The following is a 21,468-nucleotide window of genomic DNA, read 5'->3' as shown; positions in this document are numbered from 1 at the left end:
ATTGGCACTTAAAGGCCTACTGAAATGAGATGTTCTTATTGAAACGGGGATACCAGGTCCATTTTATGTGTCATACTTAAACATTTCGCGATATTGCCATATTTTTTGCTGAAAGGATTTAGTAGAGAACATAGACGATAATGTTCGCAACTTTTGGTGCTGATGAAAAAGCCTCGCCTTTACCGGAAGTCGCAGACGATAACGTCACAAGGGTGAGGGCTCCTAATGTCCGAACATTGTTTTTAATGTGAGCCTCCAGCAGCAAGAGCTATTCGGACCGAGAAAACGACAATTTCCCCATTAATTTGAGCGAGGATGAAAGCTTCGTGGATGATGATATTGATAGCGAAGGACTAGAAAAAAAATTAAGTTAAGAAAAAAAAGGCGATTGCATTGGGACAGATTCAGATGTTTTTAGACACATTTACTAGGATAATTCTGGGAAATCCCTTATCTTTCTATTGTGTTGCTAGTGTTTTAGTGAGATTAAATAGTACCTGATAGTCGGAGGGGTGTGTCCGGTAAGAGGTGACTTCTTAACACAATTTTCTCACCGAAACCTGCCGGTTGACAAGTGGTCGGGATCCATGTTCGCTTGACCGCTCTGATCCATAGTAAAGCTTCACCTCCGGGAATTTTAAACAAGGAATCACCGTGTGTTTGTGTGGCTAAAGGCTAAAGCTTCCCAACTCCATCTTTCTACTTTGACTTTTCCATTATTAATTGAAAAAATTGCAAAAGATTCATCAACACAGATGTCCAGAATACAGTTTAATTGCACGATGAAAAGAGACGACTTTTAGCCGCAAATAGTGCTGTGCTAATATTTCCTGACAGTCCGTGACGTGACCCGTACGCGTCATCATTCCGCGACGTTTTCAACAAGAAACTCCGCAGGAAATTTAAAATTGCAATTTAGTAAACTAAACCAGCCGTATTGGCATGTGTTGCAATGTTAAAATTTCTTCATTGATATATAAACTATCCGACTGCGTGGTCGGTAGTAGTGGGTTTCAGTAGGCCTTTAAAAGGTTCTGCTAGCAAAGAACTTCTCAGTAACTATAATTTATGAGGTCAGTTTTGAGGGAGGATTGGGTTCAGTTTTTGTCTTAAGTTGATACAAAGTACCATCTTGACAAAGTATTGTTTGCCTTATAAAGAAAGCTTGCCCCATTCTAAAGATTTCTGCATGCAGACCAACACGTGCCATCTTCTCCTGATGCGATACAAAGCCTTTCTGCCTGTCTCACATGTCAAACTTGAAGCCCATCTATCTTATCCAGAGGTTTTTCTCCAGACTTCTCACCTCATTGAGGGCGGTGCAGCGCCATACCTCTAAGATGGGACCTAATGTGAGTACAATGCAATTGAGAGCCACACAGGGGGACAACAGCAAGAGATGATTCTATTCCAAAAGCAATCTTGTCACAGCTTAAAGTACCGCCGGCCAGTGAATGTACGCACGGACATGATCGTCAGCACCCGCAGTCGTGCTCGATGAAATGTGATGCATGCCATGTTCGCCGTCCTCCTATAAGCAAGAAAATACCACCGGTAATGTAATGACCATATGTCTAACTGCTTCCTCAGCAGGCAGAAACTGCGCACGTTTACTTGTTAATACGCACGTACACAACACAAAACATTGCTAGGGGATTAGAAGGTGATTGTCAGAGGGTAAAAAGAGTGCGAAACATATTTTCATCATTTGGGCATGTGGAGAACAGAGGGAAAATAGCCTTAAGCAATTCTAATCTGCAGGAAGTGGCAGTAAACTTTTCAATCAGAAAAAAGGCTGCAATCATTACAGAGCGTTTTAACAGAGTGCTTCGTTGAATAATTGAGATTTTTACAGCGTAGTGTTGCAACTTCAGAGACCTGTTGACACAAAAACACAAAACAGCCTCTAGGAGAACATATTTATCACCACAAAATGTTATTGGAGTTTGTCCCTCTTTATTGTCATACATTTGTGCGGGAAAATTACTTCTGAAAGCTGAAAATTAGGTGTTTTAATACACTAGAATGTTATGTAATGTATGTCATTCTTTTACTGTCTTCTGGTGTAACAATGTGTATTGATAATACAACCCCTGGCGAAAATGGGTGTTTTTTCAGTTGTTTACAGAAAAAAGCTGCTTAGAGATAAACAATGCTATAGTCATTTTAAATGGCAACTTTCTGAAAATAAGAATATAAATTGTGTTGGTTAATAACAGTTTCATTGTTGGATCAACCAAAGTAAAAACAATATGAAATCACTCAATTCTGAGTAAAGAAACTATAGAATCACCCTGTAAAATTTCATTTCCAAAGCGAACACCTGCATCAGATTAAATCTGATTATCTGCCATTGAAAAATCGTGTTCACCTATTGGAGAGCTACTGCACCAGGTGGATTGACATGAATCATGGCTCCAACAAGAGAGATGTCAATTGAAACAAAGGAGAGGATTATCAAACTTCTTCAAGAAGGTAATCATCACGCAATGTTGCAAAAGAGGTTGATTAGTCACAGTCAGCTGTATGTAAAATCTGGACCAAGTACAAACAACATTGGAGGTTGTAAAAGGCTAGCACGCTAGGAGACCAAGGAAACCATCAAAGCATCAAAATCAATCAATCAATCAATCAATCGTTTATTCATATAGCCCTAAATCACAAGTGTCTCAAAGGGCTACACAAGCCACAACGACATCCTCGGTTCAGTTCCCACATCAGGGCAAGGAAAAACTCAACCTAGTGTGATGACAATGAGAAATCTTGGAGAGGACCGCAGATGTACGGAACAGTTTTTTTACCCTCGGCCATCAGACAAATGAACAATAACAAGATCTGATAGCTCAGTTACAGCTCATGTTATTCTATTCTGTGTTATATGTGTTTTATTTTGCACGATTGCACCAAGAAAAATTCCTAGTTTGTGAACCCATTCTCAAACAATGGCAATACAAAAAAAACTTTTTTCTGATTCTGATGTAAATGAAAAACAAAAAAAAATTAATAAACGAATGGAAACTGGAGTTATCGTCTGTGATCGACATGTAGGAAAATGATTTAAATCCAGAAATGCTAAATGACAGCAGTCATTAACAGCTAAACAGAGAAAAAAACAAGGTTCCAATGGGCTAAGGAAAAAGAATAATGGATGAAGGATTATTGGATGAAAGTCATATTCAGGGATGAATCGCAAATATGCACTGGAACTTTTGTTTGGTGTCGTTCCAATGAGATTTATGAAGACGATCGCCTGAAGAAAACATGCACATTTCCACAGCCGTTGACGATATGGGGCTGCACGGCAGGTAATGGCACCAGGGAGATGGCTAATCTTCAATAAATGCACAAGTTTACTTTGACATTTTTCTTATAGCAACAATTAAAATGATGTTTGGGGATGGTGACATTTTCAAGATTATAATGCATCTTGGAATAGTGCCAAAACTTTAAAAACTTTCCTTGAAAAAAGATACATAAGGTTAATCTCATGGCCTGCAAATAGTCCGGATCTCAATTCAAATGAAAATGTGTGGTGGGAATTGAAGAAAATCGTTCATGACAAGACTCTAAGCTGCAAAGCTGATCTGACAACAGAAATCAGAGAATGTTGGAGCAAGATAGACAAAGAATACTGCTGTCACTGTTATAAAAGCCACAGGTGGTATAAAGTATGAGTGGTGTGTTGTAGTGTTTGTTTTTTATGATTCCATATTTTTTTCCTCAGAATTGAGTGATTCCATGATTTTTTTTCAGTCTGCTTGATCTAAAAAGGAAACTGTTACTGACTACCACAATTTACTTTCTTGATTTATTTTTGTGTCTCTTTGAGCCGGAAAGTTGCAATTACTTTAGTTTTGTCTCATGTCTGTTTATTAAAGAGCTTTTCTACCCTCTCATATATTTGGTAGTTAATTCATGATAAAACCTTTTTAAAACAAGTTACAGGTTACTTTTGACGTATGACATATTAAAAACACAGCGAATAAGTGCTGAGATGGCCAAAGAAAATACTCTGTAAAAAGCCATAACCATATTTCCCAGACTGTAGGCCGCTGCTTCCCCTGGCCCCCCCAACTTTTGAACCCTGCGGTTTACACAAAGATGAGGCAAATCTATTGACTTTTCTTCAATAACGGCTAAATTAATGGATTAATCAAAGGAATCAAACAATGCACTAAAATGATGTACTTTAAGTGTTCAAACTCAAAGTGTTTACAAAGTACAAGGAAGAAAAATCCTGATAAATATCTTGAAGGTTATTAAAAAGGAGAAAATATTCATCTCCTAAAGGACTAATGAAGACATTATTTACTTTTTTGTTTTACTGCTGTGTTACAAGCACCGTTTGGAAACAATTAAGGTATGCAAGTAAACATTTATAAAACCTTTCAAGAAAATCTAATTTCACAACGCCTTATAGTCCGGAGCGCCTAATATATTACATTTTTTATTTAATTATCCATTTTAATTTAGTGGTTGTGGCTTATATACTGGTGCAGCTTAAAGTCCGGATGATAGTGTTTTTTTTTTATTTATTCAAAATCGATTTAAAACCATAAAAACATTATCATCAGGATTACGATTTTCCCCAGCACCCTACCAACCACGCTTGCAACCCTGTGTTGTAAAAAAAAAAAAAAACGCTGAACAAAAAGCACATACATGTAAGTAATTGAAACCATTATTTCAGAGTAAAGACAATTGTGTTTTATATCATGCGTTCAATCATTTGCTACTCAACGTAAATTTTGCCACGGTTTAAATGTTCAGGAAAATGACTTCACCTACTCAGTGACCTAGTGATTAGAGTGTCCGTCCTGAGATCGGTAGGTTGTGAGTTCAAACCCCGGCCGAGTCATACCAAAGACTATAAAAATGGGAACCTTTACCTCCATGCTTGGCACTCAGCATCAAGGGTTGGAATTGGGAGTCAAATCGCCAAAAAGATTTTCCCGGGCACGGCCACCGCTGCTGCCCACTGCTCCCCTCACATCCCAGGGGGTGATCAAGGGTGATGGGTCAAATGCAGAGAATGATTTCGCCACACCTAGTGACTTTGGTCACTTGGTAATCACTGGTACTTTAACTTTGCTTCACTACAATTTAGGGGTGTTCCAATACAACTTGTTTTAGTAGTGTGGAAAAGATTTAAGTGAAATTAGCCAGAGAATATTATTAGGTATAAAAAACAGTAAACTATCTATGATTGTCTAGAATGGTAATTATTTTTTTGTGACACCTAGTGGCTGCAATAATTCATCAAAACTCAGGTTGCAGTAAGTTGAATGGTGCGGAAACATTCGTTACTAAATACTTTCTAATACGTTTCTGCCTTGGAGACATTGTATGTGCGGGTAATATGAAACAATAATTATTGGATATGTATTTAAATTGACAAATGTGCTGTTTGACGGCAAAACTATAAGTCTAGAATAAGTCCTAGTAGCTTATAGCCTACCATGTTTACCTTTAGTAAATGACATTCCTCCCACTTCCAAAGACATGCACCTGGGGATAGGTTGATTGGCAACACTAAATTGGCCTTAGTGTGTGAATGTGAGTGTGAATGTTGTCTGTCTATCTGTGTTGGCCCTGCGATGAGGTGGCGACTTGTCCAGGGTGTACCCTGCCTTCCGCCCGATTGTAGCTGAGATAGGCGCCAGCGCCCCCCGCGACCCCGAAAGGGAATACGCGGTAGAAAATGGATGGATGGATGGATCTCTAAAATACAATAGAAGACCAACCCTGTGTGCTTATTGGAGCCTGTTGCAACTGTACTGGAACTGTAGTAACTGTTTGTCAAAAAGATTTATTCCAAATCAAACTGTTCACCCTAAGAATAAACTGCTGCACAATGGGTTTTAGTATATGTGGATGGGAAAAACAATGCCCAAACCAATATCTAGTTAAAACAAAGATGTGGTTTAATTAACTAGAAACAAGTAGGCAAAGAGCAAATTAATGTGTCTCTCATATTCCAGTAAAAAACAAAAACCTTTGACAACCCAGGTTTATGCTGGTCCCTTAACAACCGCCTTAATATTGCTTCTCTAAAGTGCCAAAATGAACAAAACAAAAAAAAAAAAAAAATCATAAAAGGAGAAAACAACCAAACTTAAGATATCAAAATGACAAACATCATAATAAAATTTAAATAATTTAGAATGAATAAATTGAGGTACTAACTAAACGGAATACTACAAAAACGGCATAGCTCCAACAGTGACGTTCTGTATAATAACTGATGTAACATAGTACATCGTACTGTAGTGTGTTACTGCCTATGTCATCGCCACCAAGCAGCTTAGGGCGATGACGTAACGGGAAGCGAGCGGCATCTCCTTTCTCAGGGCGTGTTTACCACCAATGCGTTTTGGCCCCTCAATGTTCCCATGATTTTCAATCAAAGTTTATTTATATAGCCCTAAATCATGTGTCTCAAAGGGCTGCACAAGCCACAACAATATCTTCGGCTCGGATCCCACTTTAGGGCAGGGAAAAAAGTCCACCCAATGGGATACAATGAGAAACGTTTTTCCTCAGTATCACTCACCTAAAAAGACAAGGACTTTTTGTGCTATTCATCTACTATTTTTTATTCAATATTTTTTAAAGAGATTGCCAAGACACCTGTAATGGCAGAGGCATGTTGTGGGCGTGTTCACCATAATTAGCTCAAAAATGTTTACATGCATTTAAAAGCAAAACTTTAATTATTATTAACATAATTGACATTGTTATGCACCAATTCTTCATTGCTGCTGCTTATAGTACAATGTTCTTTGTTGAGAATTTTTCAAGCGTCAAGAGACTTTTTCTTTATTAAAAACGACTAGCAACAAATTCGCATCTTTTTCTGGTGGTGTTATAGACTGTACTTGTGTTTAGAGAGTTCTGTCGCTGGATGTCCGCAACAAAAGAGGTGAGCTGCACTAGTCGGGAGTGTGCTATATATATATCCATTCATACTGTAACGACATGCTGGTGAGAATGTTTTGTTTGTGTGGTTTTCTATTTGATGCTCACTGTTCCCATGATCGTGAACACACCATCCGTGCCTGAAAAGGGATTTGCAGAGAATGACGAAGTGTTGGTTTGTATCTTGGAGGGAAGCATGGAGACGGAAGTGTGTGCACGAGGCGGAATATGTGTTGTAACTGGGCCCGGTTGTTGGATTAAGATTGGCAATAAAAGCTAAAATAGCATTGGACTTTGTTTGACTTATTCTGGAGGCTACAATACATTGTATATTACTTTAAATCGTTTTCATGTAAACACCCTTATTTTTAAGGTGTGGCGGATATAATTTTGTGGGGGCACGCCGCCACGATCAATTGCATTAAGAGGGAACTCAGATATTACAAGCACTATCTATAGAAACCACATTTAAGATCCAATAATATATTGCTTAAAGTAGGCTGACCATATTCTAAAATCCCAAAAAGAGGACACATGCGTGCCAAGGCGAGCAGCACGCCAAGGCCGGGACTAAGTGAAAATTTGCTTTATAAATAATATACTTATTTAAATAAAGCATTTTTTCTCCTCTGTTGACAGCAGTGTAGGCGCTAGGCCTTTTCAAAATGGGGTCCCATGGACCCCGTCAAGTCCTAAAAATGGGGACCCACGGTAAATTTTTGGGGTCCAACATTTTTGTAGGCGTTTTGAAAGCAAATGATAAATGTATGCATTGTCACATTCTATGTTGTGTTTTGGAAAAAGGTTGTCGTAAACGTTAATTCATTAAAATAAATAATTAAAAAAATAAGACAAATGGTATACATATGTAAATGTATTCAATTATAAACATTCATTCACTTTCTTCTTTCCTTCATGGTAGTTTTTTCTATGTTTTTATTTAATAAGTTGTAGGTGTATTTATTTCAGTATAGAAGTGTAAAAAGTGTTTTGCTTGGGTCATGAAATGATGATAGTGGTGTGCCAGGGCATACGTACATTTTATATTTAACACTTAAGTCTCTGGAGTCTACATCAACTTCCGATCTATTCCTCATTTCAAAATATTTTAGCTTTTTTTTATGTTGTTTTTTGTTTGTTTGTTTTACGGCCTTTTTTTTGTCAAACAAAACTATGTTTTTTTATGGCAAACACACAAAAAATGCGAAATATTCCACCAAAAATATTTTTCAAAGTGGAATATTAGATGTGACGTAATTGGGGTTGAGGTGGGGGGTAGAGGGTAGCGAGGGGTGTATAATGTAGCATCCCGGAAGAGTCAGTGTTGCTTGGGGTTCTGGGTATTTTTTCTGTTGTGTTTATGATGTGCTAAGGTGCGTATGTTCTTCCTAAATGTGTTTGTCATTCTTGTTTGTTGTGGGTTCACAGTGTGGCTCATATTTGTAACAGTGTTAAAGTTGTTCATACGGCCACCCTCAGTGTGACCTGTATGGCTGTTGACCAAGTATGCATTGCTTGACAATCAACCCTTTGCCTTTTTCTCTCGCTCTGTCTGTCTCTGCCCCTCCTTCACGAATGTTGCTCTCTCTGTCTCTGCCCCTCCCTCACGAATTTTCCTGCGTGCGCACACCTTCACAATTTGTTTTGTTTTCAACCCCTTCTTAACAATGGACGTACATTGAAAATACACGCAACCCTAACTCAAAACGCCAGACATTTGAGGCATTTAAGAAACCACACCCGGACACCCCAGACAGCTGCGCAAAAGAGGACATGTCCAGGGAAAAGAGGACATATGGTCAGTCTAGCTTAAAGGGCCCCTCTAATGCTGACAACATTGGCACCTATTGCATAGTTCTGGACCGGACAAGATAAAAGTCCCCCAAAATAGGACACAGTAGTGATTTTAGGCTTGTTGACTAAGTTTCAGCATATTTTGGAACTCACATTTTTAGCTCAAAAATGTGAGCTGACCTGCATCACATTTTTTTATCTTGAATCACTTAATTGATTTTGACTTTGGAAAATAAGGTTGTTGTTTTTTCCACCGCTACCCAAGTTTTGGCTGGAAAATATAAATCTCAAAAATCAGGAGAACCCTGCAGGGCAGACAGACCAAATCAGAACCTGCGGAAAAACGGAGAAAGCAAAGCCGAACCGGCGCTCAATAATGAGAGAAAAAGATGGTACGCCACAAGTATCCCATATTTAGTCCTCTTCTACTGATGTTTTCCTCAAGATGTTTGAGGAAATACTTAAAGAGCATGATGAAACAAAGCCTACGGTGTCTAAGGCAGAAGAAATTACCATTCTTTCCTATTTATTTTTTGCTCATAATGTTAACTGTATCAGTTTTGAAGTGACCAGGGACCAGGGTGAAAAAAACATGTGATTCAGTTCTGAAAATAATAATTTTAACATGCCTTTATCCACACTGTCTATGTGGGGAAATAGGTTCCAGTTCTGTAGACGACGTCACAACAAGAGGGGTAAGCATATCGAGTCAGGCGATAGAAAGGGGTGCTACAAGCAGAGATCGACCAATTTGTTTTTTCGATGGCCGATACCAATACCGATTATTAGTAGTCAAGAAGGCTGATAACCAATATTTGGAGCAGATATTAATTTGCTGTAAACGTTATTTAAACATGAATAGTATTCAGTAAACAGCTGGATAAGGCTTTAAGTTGTTTTTAAACAATATTTTTTAGTAAACGCTGGACTAGTACTTGTACTCGATGCTAATGTTGTGAATAATTTAGCACCAAAAAACACCTTTTCTACATGTGTCTAAGGGGAGCATCAACATTTGAATAAAAAAAAAAAACATTCTACGAAAATTGGTAAAAAATATAGGATTTCTTACTGAATTACTGAATTTTATACAATTTGATGGCAGTTTATGGATTCAACACATTGTAAAGTTTCCCCGCGAAATATTGCAAAAATGTGAATTAAAAACAATACAGAGGTGAGACATTTTTTAGAAGCTGGCTGACATTTTCTTTTGGATGTTACAGGAAGTATGATAATGTGTGAGCTGCTGCCTGATAATCTCTTATTTGTCAAAATATTTACACAAGATTTAGATTTTTGGCAGAGATATCTTTTCTTCTGTCATCTTCTTGTCCATCCATTTCTGTCGCTCTGTTATTTGAATGAATCACAAAACATGAAACTCGTGGCACTCCATTAGTGAGCCCACACTCAGAGCGTTGCAGAGTGAGGCTTGTTAAACGACTCCATCACTGCAGTAGTGAAAAGAAACCAAACGGGACCGGAAAGACGGCGGGAATGAAGAACAAAAACTGGATTACCCAGCCAAAAAACTGATGGTTTGACAGGTAAGCAGAATAGACGTACTGCACGAGCGACCAGCACTGCAGGAGGGAGGGAGGGAGGCGTGGCTGCACGAGCACTGCGGTGAAAGGGCGAGTACTTAAGCAGTGGTTACTATTTACTAATTATTTTAAAATACAAAATATTGGTATCATGTGTGTAAGTATTGTATCTGCTGATGTAATTATGTACTAGTTAAAAAAAAAAGGGTTGATACCGATGTACGTCAAAAAGCCTAATATTGGCGCCGATAATCGGTTGATCTCGTTACAGTTGGTTATCTATCCTTTACTCAAAAAACTGATATTATGGGAAATGACTGCAGATTCATTTTCAGGAGTGTTCGTGAAATATAAGTCATCTGGACGAAATCTGTCCTTAAAATCCGATATACAGTAGGGAAGGGAATCGTGCGGCCCCATTTCTGTGTGGATCTTGCGTGTGACGAGGAGGCGGAGTTAGTAATTTTGCAATGCAGTCTGCTGAAAATGATGGAAAACGCCACTCTACATAGCAACTGAGGCTCTGGTCAAAGTTGGAATTGCCTCAGAACACATTTTGAGCTATTCAAAACTTTACTGACATCTGGCAGCTAAAATGGACCGTTCACACCTCCAAATTCATCACATTTCATGTGTCAGGTAAACCACCAGGAATGGGGCAATATGAAGCCCCTTCTAACTGTATAAATGAGTGAAAAAAAAAGCAAAACACATACCAGATATGGAAAGCATGGATGAAGGTCAGTGCAATAGTTGAATTGGTAACCCAACCAAACCTGACATGAGAACCATTTTGGGTCACCAAGTAAGTTTGGGTAAAATTGATGAAAGGTAACATTGTTGTAGGTAAAAGTACACTTGAGAAAACAAATGCAGGATGGTATACCCAAACTGAAGAGCCAATAAGTTGCATACAAATAAACCCACACAAACAGAAAACCTCGTAGGTTGAGGTATAAATAGAAATACTCCACCAAATAAAACCCATACAGCAGAAGACAATCTTTGTCACAACTTGTCAGAATACAGTATGAGATAGTTAAATGTCTCCAACTGTGAGGCATCAGCAGCACAATAATCCAACGCAAAGATTAGGCTTACTTTTCTGTAGACGATCATGTTTGGCGAGTCGTCATCCGGATCCACGATGCTCATAGACCTCATGGAAAGCAGGGGTCTGGTCGGGGTCGTCTGGACATCTTCTTTCAGGTCCTCCACCTCATTATCAGCATCTGTAGACCCAGAGGAACTCAGCTGCTCCTCACTCAGCTGCTCCTCTTCCTCTTCCTGCTGCTTTTCCTGCTGCGGTGCTTCGGCCATCTCCCTTCAGTCCCACCCTCTCCTCTGGTGTGAAGTTATCCTCTCTTCTTTACAAGCGTCTCAACTCTCGCTCTTCCACGCTCTTACATCAGGGCTCAGATGCTGCTGAAGGGATGAATCAGACAATGGTATTTTTAGACGTGAGGAGCTCTTTATAGGACAAGAAACTAGATGTGGTGACTTCAAGTAAGTCCTGCACATCCTTTCATTAAAAAAATAATGTGTTACCTTTATTATTTATCGTCAAAAACAATCTGGGGATACGGTATTAGTTTATCACGAAACAAGCACAGAAGTTAAAATGTGGTATGTCACATAGGGCTGGGCGATACGGCAAATAAAAAATAGTCAATTATTTTTTCATATCATCCGTACTCGATTAATATCAAAAATGTTTGTATTTTATATTGAATAAAAATATATCAAAGTGCAGTTTGAATTTGATGTACCGTAAAATAATGTGTACCAACACAAGTTTAATGATTCTGTCAGGAACAAAAAGTTACGAACAAACAAAAAGAACACTGTCTGCAGAAGGTTTTTTTCCGTGCAAGATCATACCGTCATCATCATTGTTTCCGTCTGTTTACTGCTGCATTAACTTCTAACAGACATGTTCGCCATAATTGATCGGGGTATTATGCTAACAGTTGATCCCTAAGATCGAACTCAAATTAATCCCGATCATCGATCATGATATTATAACCGCCCAGCCCTAACATCACATATTTACAGTTTCACATTTCAGCATTCAAGTAGTAGGATGAAACAGAGTTTATTGAATCTGATAGCATTTCTGTTTCATAGCAATTGCTAATGCATTTGTTCAATTCCTGTGTTTAATCTGGAACAAACAAATGAAGAATAAAAAAATGGTTTTCAGTTATTAGAAAGTTGCAATTAACAAAATGTATTGATTTTGTCATGGATTACCACATATGTAATTTATCAGTAAGATTCAAGACATTTATCAAGATTGTTCTTAGATTCCATCCATATTATTTTACAAATTGTGATTTATTTTTCACCATTATCATTAGCTTTTATGTTTAAAAACATAATTTCTCCTACCCCATTCAGAGAGATTGGCAATTTTTCAAAATATAATAAAATATAGATAAATTTATAGACAGATATATCGATAAAAAGGGATAGAGAGATAAAAAGATAAGATAAATAGAGATAGTTAAGTGCATTTGGAAAGTATTTCCAGCACTTCACTTTTTCCACCTTTTATGTTACAGCAGGGGTGGGAACCTTTTTGACTAGGAGAGCCATTTAAGTCAAATATTTTAAAAATGTATTTCCATGAGAGCCATATAATATATAAAGTATATAAAAGCATATAAAAAGTAAATGCGTGCATTTTTAAGTAAGTCCAACATTTTTAGAGTATAATAAGTGTCTTATTCTTTTTAATAACATATTTATTCTGAAGCTAACCAATAATAAATACAATACTTCTTACCATTAATGCAAATTATTGAACAGATGCAGTAGAAAACAGATGGATGGATTAAAATGCATGAGAATGTTTTATATTTTGAACGTTATTTTTAACACTGATGACCGGCGGAATTAATCATTACTTATCGTGTTAAGCAATGTCAGCTAAGATTTATCTAAGAGCCAGAAGCAGTCATCAAAAGAGCCACAAGTACCCTAACTCTGTGTTATAGCCTTATTCCAAAACAGAATAAATACATTTTCGTCCTCAAAATTCTACACGGAATACCCCATAACAACAGTGAGAGAAGCAGCAATGTACAAAGACCGCCAGGATGAAAACTAACGCTTCCCATCCAATCCGATGCTTGTGGCATCGTATTCAAAAGGACTTGAGGCTGTAATTGCTGCCAAAGGTGCATCGACGAAAGTTTTGAGCAAAGGATGTGGATACTTATATACATGGAATTTTAAATGTCCAATGTATTTGCAAAGTGTTTAAAAATATATATTTTCACATTGTCATAATGGGGTATTGTGTGCAGAATTTTGTGGACAAAAATATTGTATTCCATTTTGTAAAAAAATCGGGAACATAATGTGGAAAAATTGAAGCACTGAATACTTTTTGGATACTCTGTACACAAAATAAGAACATTTCTCTAAAACCAGCAGTGGTGGCATACCTCAATATCACAATTGAAATACTCCAAAAAAAAAGCTTTTTTTTTTCTGTTTTTTTTTTTTAACAAAGCCGCATCTGGTGGATTTACAATCCACTCTAATTAAAATCAGTTGCTGTCATTCACACCAGATTTCTGGATGTCCAAAGACATTCCATTAAAATAGCAATTGTGAAAACGTACTAAAAATTGATAGCATTTCTGTTGGACACATTGATCCAGTAAGGTGCCTTCAGGCAGAATGATATTGTCAATCAATCAATCAATCAATGTTTATTTATTATAGCCCCAAATCACAAATGTCTCAAAGGACTGCACAAATCATTACGACTACAACATCCTCGGAAGAACCCACAAAAGGGCAAGGAAAACTCACACCCAGTGGGCAGGGAGAATTCACATCCAGTGGGACGCCAGTGACAATGCTGACTATGAGAAACCTTGGAGAGGACCTCAGATGTGGGCAACCCCCCCCCCTCTAGGGGACCGAAAGCAATGGATGTCGAGCGGGTCTAACATGATACTGTGAAAGTTCAATCCATAGTGGCTCCAAGACAGCAGCGAGAGTCCCGTCCACAGGAAACCATCACAAGCGGATCAGCAGCGTAGAGATGTCCCCAACCGATACAGGCGAGCGGTCCATCCTGGGTCCCGACGAGCGGTCCATCCTGGGTCTCGACTCTGGACAGTCAGTACTTCATCCATGGTCATCGGACCGGACCCCCTCCACAAGGGAGGGGGGGACATAGGAGAAAGAAAAGAAGCGGCAGATCAACTGGTCTAAAAGGGAGGTCTACTCAAAGGCTAGAGTATACAGATGAGTTTTAAGATGAGACTTAAATGCTTCTACTGAGGTAGCATCTCGAACTGTTACCGGGAGGGCATTCCAGAGTAATGGAGCCCGAACGGAAAACGCTCTATAGCCCGCAGACTTTTTTTGAGCTCTAGGAATCACTAATAAGCCGGAGTCTTTTGAACGCAGATTTCTTGCCGGGACATACGGTACAATACAATCGGCAAGATAGGCTGGAGCTAGACCGTGTAGTATTTTATACGTAAGTAGTAAAACCTTAAAGTCACATCTTAAGTGCACAGGAAGCCAGTGCAGGTGAGCCAGTACAGGCGTAATATGATCAAACTTTCTTGTTCTTGTCAAAAGTCTAGCAGCCGCATTTTGTACCAACTGTAATCTTTTAATGCTAGACATGGGGAGACCCGAAAATAATACGTTACAGTAATCGAGACGAGACGTAACAAACGCATGGATAATGATCTCGGCGTCTTTAGTGGACAAAATGGAGCGAATTTTAGCGATATTACGGAGATGAAAGAAGGCCGTTTTAGTAACGCTTTTAATGTGTGACTCAAAGGAGAGAGTTGGGTCGAAGATAATACCCAGATTTTTTACAGAGTCACCTTGTTTTATTATTTGGTTGTCAAATTTTAAAGTTGTATTATTAAATAGAGGTCGGTGTCTAGCAGGGCCGATAATCAGCATTTCCGTTTTTTTGGCATTAAGTTGCAAAAAGTTAGCGGACATCCATTGTTTAATTTCATTAAGACACGCTTCCAACTGACTACAGTCCGGCGTGTTGGTCAGCTTTAGGGGCATGTAGAGTTGGGTGTCATCAGCATAACAGTGAAAGCTAATACCGTATTTGCGTATGACGTCACCCAGCGGCAGCATGTAGATGCTGAAGAGTACAGGGCCAAGGACCGAACCCTGGGGAACTCCACACGTTACCTTAACGTAGTCCGAGGTCACACTGTTATAGGAGACGCACTGCATCCTATCAGTAAGATAAGAGTTAAACCATGACAGGGCTGAGTCTGACATACCAATTCGTATTTTGATACGCTCGAATAAAATATTATGATCGACGGTATCGAAAGCAGCGCTAAGATCGAGGAGCAGCAACATAGATGACGCATCAGAGTCCATCGTTAGCAATAGATCATTGGTCAATTTTGCGAGGGCTGTCTCAGTCGAGTGATTTGCCCTGAAACCGGATTGAAAGGTTTCACATAGATTGTTAATCGCTAAGTGCTCATTTAGCTGCTCTGCAACAATTTTTTCGAGGATTTTCGAAATAAAGGGAAGGTGAGACACCGGTCGGTAGTTTACCATGAGGTCAGGATCGAGGTTAGGTCTTTTAAGGAGAGGATGAATAACCGCTTTTTTGAATGCAACGGGAACAGTGCCCGAGGAAAGTGATAAGTTTATAATATTTAGCACTGATGGACCTAATAATACAGAAAGCTCCTTGATAAGTTTCCCAGGAAGTGGGTCAAGTAAACATGTTGTTTGTTTTATTCCATTTACACGTTGTAACAATCCTTCTGTCATTTCATCAAAACAAGAGAAACTATTTTGGATATTTGCAGTATCCGCCGTATATACAATCGTATCTGTGTTACTATAACCCCGTTGTAGCTGGGACGCATTGTCTTTAATCTCCTTTCTAATAAGTTCAATTTTCTTATTAAAGAACTTCATGAAGTCATCTGCCGAATGGGTGGAGCTACTGGAAGGAGTCCCTTGTTGGGTTAGCGATGCTACTGTACTAAACAAAAATTTTGGATCGTTTTTATTAATGCGGATGAGATTTGAGTAATAATTAGTTTTAGCTAAGGTAAGCATGCGTTTATAAGTTATTGAACTATCACTCCATGCTTGATGGTGCACCTCAAGTTTAGTCGTGCGCCATTTGCGTTCCAGCTTTCTACATAATAATTTCTGAGCTCTAGTTTCTTCAGTAAACCATGGCGTACGCCTTTTTGGAGCCTTTTTTAACTTCAGCGGTGCTATACTATCAATGGTTTCGCGCAGGGCGTTGTTAAAATTGTTAGTGAGGTTATCAATAGAGCCCACATACTTTGGGAACGGTGCCATTACCGAGGGCAGTAGGTCCGCAAGAGTCGTCGTTGTGGCAGCATTAATGTTGCGGCTGCTATAGCAGTTATTATTATTATTAGCTTGCCGAACATGAGTCTGAACTTCGAATTTTATAAGGTAATGATCGGACAATACTTTAGTATACGGGAGTATCATAATTTTGGAGACGGTGATACCTCTGACAAGCACTAGGTCTATCGTATTACCGCTGCGATGCGTCGGTTCATTTATTTGTGTAAGACCACAGCTATCAATTATAGTCTCGAGCGCCACGCACGGTGGGTCCAATGGGGTATTCATATGGATATTAAAGTCCCCCATTATAATTATATTATCGGCGTGCGTCACTAGATCAGCAACAAACTCTGAGAATTCACTAATAAAGTCCGAATAGGGCCCTGGGGGGCGGTAGATAACGGCCAGGCAAAGAGGCAGAGGTGTGGCAGACTTCATAGAAAGCACCTCAAACGATTTATATTTATTATTTAAGTTAGGACTAAAGTTAAAGTTTTCGTTGTATATTAGTGCGACACCCCCTCCCCTTTTGAGGTGACGGGCAATATGCGCATTCGTATAGTTAGGAGGGGATGCCTCATTTATCGCAAAAAAGTCGTCTGGTTTAAGCCAGGTTTCGCTAAGACCGATGACGTTAAGGTTGTTGTCTCTAATGACCTCATTGACTAATAACGTTTTGGGAGACAAAGATCTGATGTTTAGAAAGCCCACATTATAGGTAGTGGGCTGTTTTAAGGAGTTGTTGATAAAATTATCCGTAGTAGCAATATTAATAATGTTGCGTTTATTATGCGCAGTGTACTTAAAATAATTACGACCATATCTAGGAATTGATATGACGGGAATTTTCAGATTGTCTACTTGGCGCTGCGATAAACTGAACGCATCATAATTTGCCACCTCAGTAGAACGCATGTCTAACTCTGACGTAGTCATAGACACAGTAGAAAAAACATTTTGTGAGTTGTGTATTATTCTACGAAAATTGCTATGTGTACAGGGATCATCCAGCCTGGCGCTGGCTAGTTCTAACTTAACTGACTCCATACCCAGGCTAGCAGGCTCTGTAATTGCCTGTGACCGGGCTTGCTCTAGTGCAGTTAGTCAAATGTGGCTCAATGCGAAGTCTATGTTCCGAGACAAGAGGATAGCGCCTTCCTGGTTAGGGTGAAGGCCGTCTCTCCCCAGCAAGCCAGGTTTGCCCCAGAAAGAGGGCCAATTATCAATAAACGTAAATCCCTGTTGTCTGCAGAAGCTATCCAGCTACTTGTTAAGAGAGACTAATCTGCTATATCTCTCATCATTGCCTCTCCCAGGCAGGGGGCCAGAGACAATTACTCGATGCCTGGACATCTTTCTGGCGAGATTACAAGCCCTGGCTATGTTTCTCTTTGTAATCTCTGATTGTCTCATCCTAACGTCATATTGTGTGTATATGTTAGTTGTCTCACATACTACTGCATCGATTCACACGTGTAGCGTGTAAACACAATAAGAGTAGAAATAATGATGACCTCTTAGGTGCAAAAAGATGGATATTGTTGCTATCTGGAATGATCATGTGCAAGTTAACGAACATAACGGTAAAATGTTACTTACACAAAAGGTGCCCCGTGATCCGTGGGGGGCCCGTTTAGCGTGAAGAAGCGCATGTAAAATATCAATGAATGACAGGGCACGTCATATGAACGCATTCCTAGCCCCCTCCTGCTTTATCACTGATAAGAATATAATGTCGAAACTGTCACCGAAAGGTTTGCAAATATGTTTTAACTATGCTAAATTTGCTATTTCTCGCAAAAAAAAAAATAATTTTACAATTTATTACCAATGAATTTGTTTTAGTACAAAACATGCAACAAAACTCATTTGAGTTTGATAATAAAAAAAATATCTAAAATAGTTTCACATAAGAAAATGTGAAAATAAATTGTTATGGGGCACCTCCAAATAAAAATATGACCCAAACTCTGCCAGGGGCGGCCCTGCATGTGCAGTATTTGTCTCATGAGCACCAAGTACCTGGCTGTATTGTTATATTGATAATCCGGTCATCATCACTGTACACAACCCAATTACCCAACAAGCCCTTCAATGGTCTCATGTTAAACACAATAAAACCACAAAATCATACCATTTCCACGGAAAATTGACAGGATCATTTCGGTCATGATAACCGTGATATAAAATGTTGATATCATCACATCCCTAATATTAATGCATCCAAATCTTCTTACAGACATTTTGATGGCACTAAAAACTACCGTATTTTTCGGACTATAAGTCACAGTTTTTTTCATAGTTTGGCTGGGGGTGTGACATATACTCCGGAGCGACTTATGTGTGAAATTATTAATACATTACTGTAAAATATCAAATAATAATATTTATCTCATTCACGGAAGAGACGAAGAAAATGTCAGCAATCGTCACACACACATCAGCAATCGTCACATACACGTCAGCCAATAAGAATTTGGCGGGGAAGGGTCATGGGATGCTAACTGCTATATGCTACTGCCGTAGCTATTTAAATGGATCATTTCAACGTTGGCGGTAACTTCTAAAAACTGAGAAGAGCTGAACAAAAATGGCACCGAAAGGGAAATCATGTAATGCAGATTACAAAATGGACGTAGTGGAATATGCAGGAGAAAACGACAAGAGGAAGCGGCGCATACCTTTGGAGTTGGCAGAGTTGTTTAGAAGAGACATCGTGGAAGAAGATTTCATGGGATTTATCGATTAGGAGTGACAGATTGTTTGGTAAACATATAGCATGTTCTATATGTTATAGTTATTTGAATGATTCTTACCATAATATGTTACGTTAACATACCAGGCACCTTCTCAGTTGGTTATTTATGCGTCATATAACATACACTTATTCAGCCTGTTGTTCACTATTCTTTATATATTTTAAATTGCCTTTCAGATGTCTATTCTTGGTGTTGGATAATATCAAAAAAAATTCCCCCAAAAATGCGACTTATACTCCAGTGTGACGTACTGAGTTGGGAAATTGTGTTAGATGTAAATATAAACGGAATAAAATGATTTGCAAATCATTTTCAACCCATATTCAATTGAATACCCTATAAAGACGAGATATTTGATGTTCAAACTCATAAACTTTATTTTTTTTTGCAAATAATAATTAGCTTAGAATTTCATGGCTGCAACACGTGCCAAAGTAGATGGGAAAGGGCATGTTCACCACTGTGTTACATCACCTTTTCTTTTAACAACACACAAACATTTGGGAACTGAGGAAACTAATTGTTGAATCTTTGAAAGTGGAATTCTTTCCCATTGTTGTTTTATGTAGAGCTTCAGTCGTTCAACAGTCCGGCTCTGCTGTCGTATTTTACGCTTCATAATGCGCCCCACATTTTCGATGGGAGACAGGTCTGGACTGCAGGCGGCCCAGGAAAGTACCCGCACTCTTTTTTTACGAAGCCACGCTGTTGTAACACTTGTCTTGCTGAAATAAGCAGGGGCATCCATGATAACGTTGCTTGGATGACAACATATGTTGTTCCAAAACCTGAATGGACCTTTCAGCATTAATGGTGCCTTCACAGATGCGTACGTTACCCATGCCTTGGGCACTAATACAACCCCATACCATCACAGATGATGGCTTTTAAACTTTACGCCTATAACAATCCGAATGGTTATTTTCCTCTTTGTTCTAGAGGACACTACGTCCTCTGTTTCCAAATATAATTTGAATTGTGGACTCGTCAGACCACAGAACACCTTTCCACTTTGCATCAGTCTATCTTAGGTGAGCTCGGGCCCAGCCAAGCCGGTGGCGTTTCAGGATATTGTTGATAACTGGGTTTTGCTTTGCATAGTAGAGTTTTAACTTGCACTTACAGATGTAGCGACCAACTGTAGTTACTGACAGGGGTTTTATGATGTGTTCCTGAGCCATGTGGTGATATCCTTAACACACTGATGTCGGTTTTTGATGCAGTACCGCCTGAGTGATTAAAAGTTTGTAATATCGCTTACGTGCAGGGATTTCTCCAGATTCTCTGAACTTTTTGATGATTTTACGGACCATAGATGGGAAAATAGCTCGTTGAGAAATGTTGTTCTAAAACTGTTCGACAATTTGCTTACAAAGTGGTGACCCTCGCCCCATCCTTGTTTGTGAATTACTTAGCATTTCATGGAAGCTGCTTTTATACCCAATCATGGCACCCACCTGTTCCCAATTAGCCTGCACACCTGTGGGATGTTCCTTATAAGTGTTTGATGAGCATTCCTCAACTTTATCAGTATTTATTGCCACCTTTCCCAACTTCTTTGTCATGTGTTGCTGGCATCAAATTCTAAATTTAATGATTTGCAAAAAACAAAATGTTTATCAGTTTGAACATCAAATATTTTGTCTTTGTAGCATATTCAACTGAATATGGGTTAAAAACGATTTGCAAATCTTTTTGTTCCGTTTATATTTACATCTAACACAATTTCCCAACTCATATGGAAACGGGGTTAGTATATGTTTTTTTCCTTCTTTATTATGCATTTTCGGCCGGTGCGACGCATACTCCGGAGCGACTTATACTCCAAAAAATACGGTACTTATTTTCTTCTTTCTTTCTTTTGTATATGGATGGATAAATAGATACGTATGGAAAAGTCACTTTAAGACAGTATGGCAATTTTTTTATTTTTTATTTTAAAAATGGACTGTAGTCAGACCAATGTGGGCTATTAATGATGCACGGCACTAGTCTCCACCGAGACTAATAATACCACACCACCTTAGCTGTGCTCACCTTTTCCCGGCACTAACCCTGTAGAAAATAGTTCTCAGGTTTCTTTACGTTTA

At 38.8% G+C, this 21,468-nt stretch overlaps 1 protein-coding gene across 1 annotated transcript in view; it reads right to left on the bottom strand.

Annotated features, from left to right (window-relative positions):
* rgs6 (regulator of G protein signaling 6) overlaps positions 1 to 21,468 on the bottom strand; it is a 253,489-nt gene that overhangs the window by 216,286 nt on the left and 15,735 nt on the right. Inside the window, 1 exon segment of the mRNA XM_061886160.1 lies at positions 11,361 to 11,684. Coding sequence (XP_061742144.1) covers positions 11,361 to 11,579 — 219 coding nt within the window. The 5' untranslated portion in view covers positions 11,580 to 11,684.

The sequence above is a fragment of the Nerophis ophidion genome, linkage group LG24 (genome assembly GCF_033978795.1).
Source record: "Nerophis ophidion isolate RoL-2023_Sa linkage group LG24, RoL_Noph_v1.0, whole genome shotgun sequence".
NCBI classification, from domain to species: Eukaryota; Metazoa; Chordata; class Actinopteri; order Syngnathiformes; family Syngnathidae; genus Nerophis; species Nerophis ophidion.
This window is presented reverse-complemented; position numbering and strand designations above follow the sequence as displayed.